Below are 11,497 nucleotides of genomic sequence, written 5' to 3'. Positions count from 1 at the left end.
AAATGTTTATTGAAATTCAACATTATATTTTAAAGTTTTAAAATTTTATTGTAATTTTTAAAAACAATATTTCAACTTTAAAACGAAAAAGCTGGAAAAGCAGAGTAGATATCTTGTAACTGTAACCAAAAATTATTGCATCATGGAGCTAAAGAGAAGATTTGTTTACACACCTCCGAAATCCTGTTCTGGTTCTAATTAAAGGAGGTTAATTGCCGCAGTTGTCTCTTTCGGTATGTTCAGTGGAGGAAGTTAAACTTGGAAATAATCATGTATCAAACAGCCCTTCTTCTTTTGTCTGGACCATTGCGGCTTTTAATTGAATCAATTGGACCTTATTTAAGCTGGACAAATAAAAAAATAGCAAAATGTTTATATGTCAAATTAGAACCCGAGTTATACAACCCAATTTCAAAATCTGATAGTATAAACTTAAAACGTTTATCAACTGTAGTGCCTGTGGTATATCACAAAGCTTCATCTCTCTGCAAAAATGTTGACGTCCGTGTTTTATTAGGAAATATAGAGCAATCTAAATTAACTCAAAGCAAACAGTTGAATTTTGATGCAATTGTAACAAATTGTGATCCGACGGATATCCGCAATTATCTCAAACAGAATTATGGTAAATCTTGTGATAACATTATTAAACTTAATGATATTGATACCCCAGTTAGTCAAGTAGAATTAGAATCGGATGATACAGAATTTCAAACTTTTGATACCGTATGTTTAGGTGGCACATTTGATCGTCTCCACAACGGTCATAAAGTTTTTTTAAGTGAAGCAGCTTTAAAAGCTACTAAAAAAATAATTGTTGGTGTTTCTGATGGTGTTACATTAAAAAGTAAGCTGTTTTATCATATTTCAGGGAAAAATAATATGCATATTACACTAACAAATGTAATGCTTCCTTTTACTTTTCTTTGTAGAGAAAATATTATGGGAACTGATTGAGCCAGTTGAAAAAAGAATCAAAGATGTTACTGATTTTTTGGAAGATATTGATTCTTCTTTAAAATATGAGGTTGTGCCAATTTATGATGTATATGGACCTACTATTACACTACCTGATATTGATTGTTTAGTTGTAACTACTGAAACTAGAATAGGAGGAGAAAAAGTGAATAATGAAAGAAAGAATAGGGTATGTTTTTTTTAAAATTAATTCTTAGAAAAATACAAAAGCTTTCAATAAATTAATTGTGCACAATATTTTATAGGGCATGTCTGAAGTTAAATTACATATTATTGATGTAGTTGAGAACACTGACAGAAGTAAAGACGAAGATGAAAAGTTAAGTTCATCAACAAAACGAATGCATCTTTTAGGAAAGCCTCTTAAAATATCAAAGGTAACTAAGCAACAAAAATGAATGCATTCTTTTGCTTCTAATTAAAAATTTAATTTTCATTGCTTTATTTTATAATCATACAAGATTTCCTTAACTCATTCTCATTGTAAAAGTTGTCTCTTTTCTGTGTAAATGAATCAGATTTTGTAAAAAAAAAAGTGTTTGACATCATGTCATGCAAAATTTAGTAATTGGTTTGTAACTAATTTATTTTTCAAAAACAAACTTATCTAACATTAATAAAAAAAAAACTTTTTTCCTTCATCAAATATTTTGCAAAAAATTTTAATCTGTTTCTAGTGCAAATTATTTCATTTCCTTAACTGTCTTTAATAATTCTTTCTAGCTTCCTTAACTATGGTTTCTTTGGTAAATCTTTCATTTCCACTTCATATGCTAATTGATGTTGTTTTTTATTTTAATCTTTTAAATGCTTTTGTAATAAATTCTGAACATTTCCTGAATGGCACTCAACACTCAGAGCATTTCTATTAAAAATATCATTTATGACTCTTAGGACGACTAGCAAGAACACCAAATATCCGATCAATATATTAATATCCAATTCCAATGAAAAGTTTTTAGGGGAGGAAGTATCATATGTATACATTGTTTGATCTGTATTTGTAGAAATTTATTCTTCTATCACAAAATTTTATCAACTTTAGAGGCACATTCTTTTTTACACTTATCAAAATCTTAATTAGAGCCATGTGTGGAACAGGATACTTTTCCAATAGTACCTTGGATTTCTGTCTTTATTATTTATTTTTCACTTTACTTATTATTTTTACATACATATTGCTTATTTTCTTTCAAAAAGGAATATTAAGAAAAAAATTATATCTCTGAAAACGGATTGGTACTGATATGTGTTCAGCCTGTAGAAAAAAGGGTTGCATGTAGAAGCAAATATAGTGCAGTTATGCATGGATGTCTTCAAAAAAGACTTAAGAGTATTTTAATTAATTATGTCATTTTAAGTTGAATTTTAGAAGTTTTTGTTCAATTTGTTTGCTAATAGCTTCTAGAAGAATTGGTGCTTAAACATAATGTTTATACCTATCAAAATGATTTTTTAAAAATGGTTTTTAGATGTAGATACCAATTAATGGTATGAATTATTCTATGTCCCCTTCAAAATTAATTTGTTATGCCTTCTATTGAAATAACATTTTTAACCAGTATTATAATAAGTTTTAATGTCTTTATTTATATTAAGTTTCAAAATAAGTATTTCTATTTGAACTTGTAATAACTGCAATGCATGTTTCATCTAATCTTTGATTTTAACCTAACACTAAAGGATTTTATACTTTTATATATTCTACAAGGAATATTATTTTAGAACTATCAAAATTTTCGAAGTGATAGGAAGTTAAACATATATATATTTATAGGAGGACTATGGATTTATATGTTCTTGGGAAATTATTAAAACTTGTACTTACTTTTAAAATATTACAAATAAACATCAGTATTTGTTTTGTAATAGTTAAGATTATAGATTCTGAGAATGTTTCATGATGTGCAGTATTACCCCCCGCCCTCATTTTCTGAAAAAAAGTACTTATTAATTTTTCTTTTTTCAACCAGTCATGAAGTTTTATTTTTGTATGCATATTTTTTTTTTTTTTTGGATTTCTTTAATGTTAATTTTAAATAAAATAAATTTTAATAAAACAAATATTTTTTAAGTTGAATAATTATTTAGTTTTCAAATGGAATATTTATCCATTTAATTTTCATGGAAAGTAATAGATACTTATACTAATTATGTTGGTAAAGTACAGTAATTTTTCCTACAGATAATGAAATCGAATTTGTAACAGTTTCACAGTTTGAACCGTAATTGGGATAATACAAGATATTTTTGAAAAATTTTAACCCATAAATATATTTTAATCTTTTCCAAAACATTTTGAAATTATTTGTTATATTTCTGATGATAAATTCTATAATGTCTTTTTTTTTTTTTTTTTCAGCCTTCATTAATCTCTAAACCCTATTGTGTCCTCTTGCGAGGGCACCCACTAAGTGGAAAATCATTTGTAGCTAACAAGTTGCAACTTTCTGGGATTCCTGTTCTTTGTTGTGATGAAATGCTTTCCGCCATCTTCCATAAAGATAGTGAATTAAAAAAATTTATCATTAAAGAATTTGGAGAAGAAATTTGCAATGATGAAGATTCCTTTGTCTTTGAAAAGCTAGTTATAGCTTGCTTGAAGAACAAAGTATGTTTAGTAGAAAATTATTAATTTTTTTTAAGATTTTGATGGATTTTTTTTATTTGTGTTATCAAATCTATTTTATATATGTAAAGAAATGTTTTGAATATTAAGCTATTTATGTTTAACTGGTGAATATAACTGATAAATATATATATATATATATATATTAATATGACTACTAACTTAAATTTTTTGCACAATTTAAATAGTATGTTGATTTTTTTTTATAAAACGGTTTTAAGGGCATTTAGAAATTATTTCAGGATTAGTATTAAATTTTAACTGAAATATTTGACTCAATAAATTTAATTTTTATCTTAATAAATTGTTGGAGTAACGTCAAAATGAATACAGTTATACTTCGCTTAATGATAATCTTTCATAATGAGCAATTTCCATAATGAATGGAATGAAATGTGAAACAATGACCCTCTTAACAAATAAGGTTTTTTAGAATAATTGATGAGTAGACAGGATGTCACATGCAGGATTGGCCTGTGTATTAGGTGTCAGTTTTTACTAAACACTAGTTATGAGGGAAACTTTTTTTTTTTTTTTTTTTTTCTGCGTGGAAGAAAGTTTGGCCCAATGTTGTTGTCAAAAGCAACTCTGAGGGAGAGTTTGAGCAACTACTTGCAGAGCTTTAATAGTTTAACTAAATTATATGGTTATGCATTTGTTTGATTTTTTTTTTTTTTTAAGTAGAATGCATTTTCTTACTTTACATGGATTCCTATGGGGTGGGTGGATAATTTCATATTACGAATAAAGTTCAGGAAAGAATTGTGTTCATTAAGTGAAGTTCCACTATATAAGATATAGGATAATTGATATTCTTAGCTTTTTGTAATTTTATCTCTTTCCTTTATTTTAATAAAACTAAAAAGTATAAATTTTTAAAAAAAAATTTAGTGGATTTTTTCCCCTTATTAATTTTGTATATTATTGAACACTGTTTTATGTTATTGAAGATAAAATTTTAAATTAAATTTTTGTGCTAAAATACATTTGGCTAGAAAGTAAAGCCCAATAAAAATGTGTCCAATCACCGTTCATTATTCCAAAACTAATTAATCCATAGTAATGATGTGAATGTCTATTGTTGTAAAAAGATTCTTTGTAAGACAATTTGATGATTTTTTTTTTTTTCATGCAAAGAGTCATCTTTATATTTTGATTTACACAAACTCAATTTTTTCAAGTTGAAACACCCAACTCCAATTAACCAATTTCTCCAGATTAAATTATCTCAAATATATAACAATTTTTCAAATTTTAAGTAAAGGGTTGGTAAGTTATAAACAATCAAAATTTTCAATTCCTAACGTTAAATGAAATGTCAGATTTTTTTCAACATACATGTGGTTATCAAAATAATGGAAAGACATGTGAATAAAAAGGATATTTAAGAATGGGCTTTGTAAGCATCAAAATATAATCCTAGCTACCAATTTGTTGTGTAATATAGAAAGTATATATTACGGTAGTATAAGGTAGCATTAGTGAAGCTCTATACTTTTGGATTTTGATCAAAAGCATTTTAGATCTCACAGACTTTCAAAAAGACCATATTTGTAGGAACACGACTAATTGGAGTAACTGTAAATGAACATCCCAACTTTTAGGCATTTCTAGAGATACATTGTTTACAGCTGTGACAGTGTGTACACAGCATGACAAGACCAGCTCAGCAAAGCAAAATAGTTGACAGAAAGAGTAGCTGAGTGAAAGACATTGGTGGGTATTGAGGTGATTTGTAGTCTAAAAAGAAATGACTGCCAAAGTGACTGATGAGAGTCAGCTTCTGGGCTCTTCAGTGTTATTAATAACACTTAAGAGGCACCTTCATAAACAGAACATTTATGGCAGAGCAGCGATTCCCAAACCTCTTGTCACTGATTTAAGGCCAAATGTCATCTATAATGGTGCCATAACCCTAAAACCTGGTTGATTGATAAGTGGAAGACAGTTATATGATCAAACAAATAAGTTTGCATTTTCCCCCACAACAGCGTGATTATTCTTGGAGAACATCTGCACAAGCAAATGATTGTCTCCTTCCAGCTGTCAAGCATGGAGGTAGATCTGTCCAGGTGTGGAGAGCCATGTCTTGATTTTCTGCTGGACCAATCGTAACACTGAAAGGAAAGATCACTGGGGAGAAAGAGAAGTTTTAATTGACCAGGTTAACCCTGTGATGCAAACTCTGTTTCCTGCAGGTGATGGAATTTTTCAGGATAATAATGCTAATGAAAAACTCTCCTGCAGGACTTGCCTATCATAGATTGATAAACTAAAGAATAAATTGAAGCATTTGTCTTAGCCCACTCAATCCCCCAACCATAATATAATCAAATCGTCATAGTCTGTTTTAGAGCATTTTGAATTGATATCCTCTACCACCATCCCTCTTGGAACTTTCATAACATTTCCATAAAGAATGGTACAATATTCCTTTAAACACTGTGCAGCATTTGTTTGATATAATTCCCAAGAAAATCCAAGCTGCATGACATATCAAAGGTGTCCCTATACTTTATTAATATTTTTTTGTATTTGTATTATTTTTATAACCATTTGTACTAAAAGGTTTAATGAATCTTTAATAATAATTCTTTTTTTATATTAAAATTCTCATTAAAAAAGACTAAAGTTTTACCTTTTTAAAATTATTTAAAAATGTTTGAATAGAAACCCACAAATGTTTATATAAATCAAATGATCAAAACTTAAACCTTCACTGTTCCAAATTCTACCTTATTCTTTTAAATAGTTCTTAAGGTATGCTGCAATAACCAAAAGCTTTTGGAACAGCATGATTTTCTCTTTTTTTGAAGGGCATCATAATTTGCAAAAGGATTCTCTGGAAAACTTTTTAAAAAAACTGTTAGAATGGGATAGAAAACAAAATATAACCTTTCTTCTTTATCTTTTTTTTAATAAATCTAAAAGAAATAGACAGTCTTCTTACATTTCAAGTGATGTTTGGGTAAATGAAAGCTGATTACAATTTTAGAAATAATTTGTGAGGTCTTTAATTAATGAAATGCTCTAAAACAAATATTTGTACAAATTTTTTTGGTGTTAAACATTTGAATAAATACAATGTTGTTGAATAAAATGCTAAAGCAAGTCCTTGTATATGGTTTAACAGTATCAGACTTTGGAAAAATACTTAAAAAAAAAAGCTTTAAAATGTTTAGATTCATGAATTGTTCTTTTTTAATACTCTTTATGGTAAAAAGAGATTATTTATGAAAAAAAAACTTCTTAAAAAGGGTTTAAAGTATTGTTTGGTGGAAATTTAAACTTGTAAATCAACAACATTATGTTATTTTGTCTGTAAAGAAATGTTACAAGAAATAAACATTTTTTTTTTTTTTGGCTACATAAAAAACTTTTTGATATGTTTGTTTTATGAATATTAATTTCTAATCAAAAGCTTCTGATTATTTTAAATGATATGCCTCAGTAATAATATTCAATAACTATTTTTTGTAATTACATATGCAACTAAAAGCATGCTTTTCAAATTCTTATTTAGTCATGTTTCCTACTTCATATTGGCAGGGGAAAAAATTTTTTCTTCTCAGAGTGAAGTTATTGCATTATTGATTGAAATAAGAAAAAAAAATGTTTTTAGTTACCTCTTTGTTATGTTTGCATGTATTGAAACTGTTTCTAAATTTTTCTTCTCATATATCTCTGATTCTATTAACTGATTTGTCTAATATATATTTTTTGATTATTTTTGGGAGACTCTCATTATTCCAAGCTATTAAAAAAAAATAATGTAGATTGTGATTGGAAAACTTGAGGATTATTTGAAGATTAAATATGTAAATCCCTTTCGTTGAATATTATATGCATATTTTTAAAGTGTGCATATCTCCAAATTGAATGACATATTGCCCTTTAAATTAACTTTCATAAATTATGAGGAATAAGTAGTGTATGAACACTTTTTTGATGACTGTACATGTTATATTATTAGATTTTAATTTTTCAGATTTTTTTTTTTTTTTTTTTTTTGCTTGTTTTATTCAGATGGATTCTATAATTTTACTTATTACTACTTTAGGAAAAGAAGGATTGCTTAGCACAATTAGTACTTACTAAACTGACATCCGCCTTACAGCAAGTATTTCAAGTTTATTCTGAACAAGGTATTACAATAATTTTAGTTTTGTGTATATTCCATCCCAAAAATGTATTCATTAATGATATTTATTAATACAATATATGTTGCTTAATGTGATGACGTCAATACTTAAGAATTTTTATAACATTAACCAATTGATAAATATAACTGAATTGGATAAAATCAACTATATTTTTGCCATATCATATCAAGGTGGAAGAATTTTAAAAATAAATATTTAAAAAATTCATTAAATGATACATGTCAATAATTATTCCTTTTTAGATTTCAATTCAATTTTTAGAAGTTTAAAAAATTATTTGTCAAATCTGTGATCAGTATTAGAGCACACACAGCAAGGCAGAAAGCTGGAAAAAGAGGATTGGCAATGCATGCAGATCTTTAATAGTTTCAAATGAAAATCAGTTCTAAATCCAGCATTTACTTTAGGTGGATGTTTTCTATATGATATTGCAACTTCACACAATATATCTAAAATAAATGGCTTTGACATTTGTTGAAGTAATCTTTCCAAAATGTATTAACATTAGTCTTTACATGGTTTTTAAAATTGATGCTAGTTTAAACTTCAGTAAATTTCTGGTCCATAGTCACTTTGAGCATATTGGGCATAAAGTCAAAGATATTACTGGTGGATGTCAAATCATAAAACAAAATTATCAAATTAGTGATAGGACCTTCATTAGAATGCAATAAATGAAAAATCATTAGCTCAGTATTTTGAAGAGATTCATGTTAATCATTATAATGTGGTTACTGATTTATGACATTAAGAGTTAGTCACAGAAATTTTACTTTGAAAGATTCGGTTAAAAAATGAATTGTGTGCACATTTTGAATTTAAGCATAATGCTACTATCATAAAATCTAGAGAATTTAAAAAATTATTTTGAATTACAAGAATATTATCTTTATGGAAGATGCTTTGTTATTAGTTATTTTATATAGTTCATTACCTAAAAATAATGAAACAAATGTGCAATTTTTCATTATTATATGGATAATGTTTCATTTCTTAAAACACAATTTGAGCTTAAGAAATAAAATATTTTATTACTGGTCATGCAAACGTATCTACTGACAATTATAATCTTTTATTTAGCCTACATTTCATTTTTGAATTTTTTTTAGAAATAACAATTGTAACAAGTATACTATCACATGATAATCAGTCACTAATTGTATTTAAATAGAGAAGAAAAATGCAAGCATTGGATAAGTTAAAAAGAAAAGATTAAAACATGGAAAACTGACTTATTCTGTGATATCTTTGTTCAATTTGTATTAATGCTTTTATAACTTAAAATAAAAAAAAAGCTTGAAGTTTTAATTTGTGATATTGTTTAATTTTTAATGTGTGATGGATTCTTGAAAATGGTTACCTGTTTTTTTATGATTGTATTCAGATCATAATTTATTATACAGAGAATTTTATAAATAAAAAAAAGCAAGTTTTATTTAAAAATTGAATTAATGTTTTTTTTAAATAATTTTAGGATCACATACCATTCTTGTAAAAGATTCCAGTATTTTTGAAGGTTGTGAGCTTGGGATTAAAGTCAATGAGATATGGGCGACTATACTTCCAGCTTCTGAGGTGGTATTAATAACTAATATTTTTAATACAAACTACAAATATTTTTCAGACAAACTTTAAAGAAAGTTTGTTTTTAATATTTTTTATTTTATTTCAGTCCATTAAATTATTTAAAGAACATTACCTAGTTACTGAAGAAGAAGCTGGTAAATTAATAGATTCATTGCCATCAAATGAACAATATGTAGCTACTGCAAATGTTTTATTTTGCAATAAATGGTCACCAGATACCACTCAACAACAGGTAAAGATTTGAAATTTGGCAGAATATGTTGATCTTAATATTAAGCTAATCAATCTTCTCTCAAATCTCCCAACTACTTTTTAATACTTGCAAATATTTAGAATGCATAATTATGGTGTTGAGTGTTTAAGTTTGGAAGTTCCAGATTGTTATAAAATAATTTCAAAATCTGCAAAAAAAAAAAAAAAAAAAAAAAAAAAAATACTTTTTGTGAAATAATCAAAAAAAGTTTTATGATTATTACATGTTAAAAAATTTTAAAAGCCTTGCTGTTACTTATAAGTCTTTCTTGAATATAGCTTCCAGACAGGATTAATTTTTAAAATGCTAGTGCATAAATTTTTTTTTTCTTTTGCATTCTTTTGAAATGGTTGTCCTTTTTTCAGTTTAGTATTTATATGAGTCTGAATTAATGATACAATTTATTTTCATTATTAAAGGTATGCACTTCATATCTTTTCAGGTGAATCGAGCCTTCTCCTATTTGAAGTCCATCCAAAAATCTACTTAAAGTGATATAGTTGTACTTATTTTTTAAATTTTATTCTTAAACTTCTATAAACTTATCAGGATATATATATATATGTATTTGTTGAACATTAAATATTTTTATCTTTTTAGACTGACTTGAGGTTGATGGCATTTCATTAATATCTGGAAATATGATGTTTGTACGAATTAATATTCTGAAGAAATTAAATTTAAAACTTTATTCTCAGATAAAATTTTATTTAGAAAAAGAATGAATAAATTCTTTTAATCTAATTTATTGTTACTTTTAGTTAATCACCAAACTCCTCAGAAACAGAAATTCATATTCTAATAAATTTTATAACTAATTTTGATAGCTTTAGAAATCGTATAAATTTAGAAAAATCATCACTTTTTGACTCAAAATATAACTTTAAAATGGTTCTATCAAATGTAGATGATTGGCTGATGAATTATCAGATGATATTCAAGTCAGAAGTTCCTATAGTTTCAGAATTTCTGAGCTATTTTCTAGATGTAAATAGAAGAAAATGATTTTAAAAAAAACACTCCTCCAATATTTAATTAAGTTATTAGTTTCAGATGAATTCTTATTCTTAATTTGTGTATATATTCATTCCTAATTTGAGAGGCCAATTTAAGGAATAGTAGATGAATAAAAGAAAGACGAATTTCTTTAACAAACCTATAACAACCCTTATTTTAATGCATTAAAATGATAGAAGCTATGGATTAAGATAATTTTACATTTTAGAATTAGATATGAGAAATATACCTGATTTTTGACCATGACATGTGTATGTTTTTATAGTTTATCATTTGTATTTTAAACTGCTTAAAAATTTGTATTCAATTTACAGCAAAAAAATTAATATTTAAAAATGATTAAAAAAACGGTGAAATCTGACAAGTCAGATTTTAAAAACAGGTTTTCAAATTAACATTCATTATTTTGTGATAGAGACTAGTTACTTTTTTGAAAAAAAAAAAAATCTACAAAATCTATTTAGTGCTGTTTTGAGCTACAGCATATATATATATTATACATTTTTCATTTTTATAATGAATATGATTTTTATATTTCAAATGCATATGCTAATTAAATCTACATAGTTACACAAATCATATATACAGAATATACTATTTATAAATAATTCAAAACGAATGTAATACCATTTCTAGTAAATGTCTTTAAATCTGAAAAAAAAAATGTGTTAACAATTGTTCTTTAAGGAGGCTTCAAAATGATGGAAGGAATTCAAAGGCTTAAGATAACTAAACAGATGTGCAATCAAAAGTATCAAAGTAGCGATTTCTTATCAAAAATATTTAAAGTATATGTTTGATATACTATTTTAATATTCTTTATCTTCATTGCATTATGATCCATATTTGCCTCAATTATATTTTTTCCTA

At 26.2% G+C, this 11,497-nt stretch overlaps 1 protein-coding gene across 1 annotated transcript; it reads left to right on the top strand.

The window, feature by feature from the left end:
* Positions 1-153: 153 nt before the first annotated feature.
* Positions 154-10,215, top strand: LOC129965519 (bifunctional coenzyme A synthase-like). The gene is made up of 8 exons (XM_056079488.1): positions 154-847; positions 933-1,147; positions 1,224-1,355; positions 3,341-3,589; positions 7,668-7,752; positions 9,245-9,345; positions 9,443-9,589; positions 10,053-10,215. Exons 1-8 carry the CDS (start codon positions 271-273, stop codon positions 10,098-10,100), a joined length of 1,554 nt encoding a protein of 517 aa, XP_055935463.1. The 5' UTR covers positions 154-270; the 3' UTR covers positions 10,101-10,215.
* Positions 10,216-11,497: the final 1,282 nt, after the last annotated feature.

The sequence above is a fragment of the Argiope bruennichi genome, chromosome 4, assembly GCF_947563725.1.
Source record: "Argiope bruennichi chromosome 4, qqArgBrue1.1, whole genome shotgun sequence".
Classification (NCBI taxonomy): Eukaryota; Metazoa; Arthropoda; class Arachnida; order Araneae; family Araneidae; genus Argiope; species Argiope bruennichi.
This window is presented reverse-complemented; position numbering and strand designations above follow the sequence as displayed.

Bases quoted from the DNA above. Each gene is read 5' to 3' on its own strand.
- LOC129965519 (XM_056079488.1), top strand. From the start codon at position 271: ATGTATCAAACAGCCCTTCTTCTTTTGTCTGGACCATTGCGGCTTTTA. The intron at 848-932 runs GTAAGCTGTTTT...TTTTCTTTGTAG, and splicing joins TGATGGTGTTACATTAAAAA to AGAAAATATTATGGGAACTG. The intron at 9,346-9,442 runs GTGGTATTAATA...ATTTTATTTCAG, and splicing joins CTATACTTCCAGCTTCTGAG to TCCATTAAATTATTTAAAGA.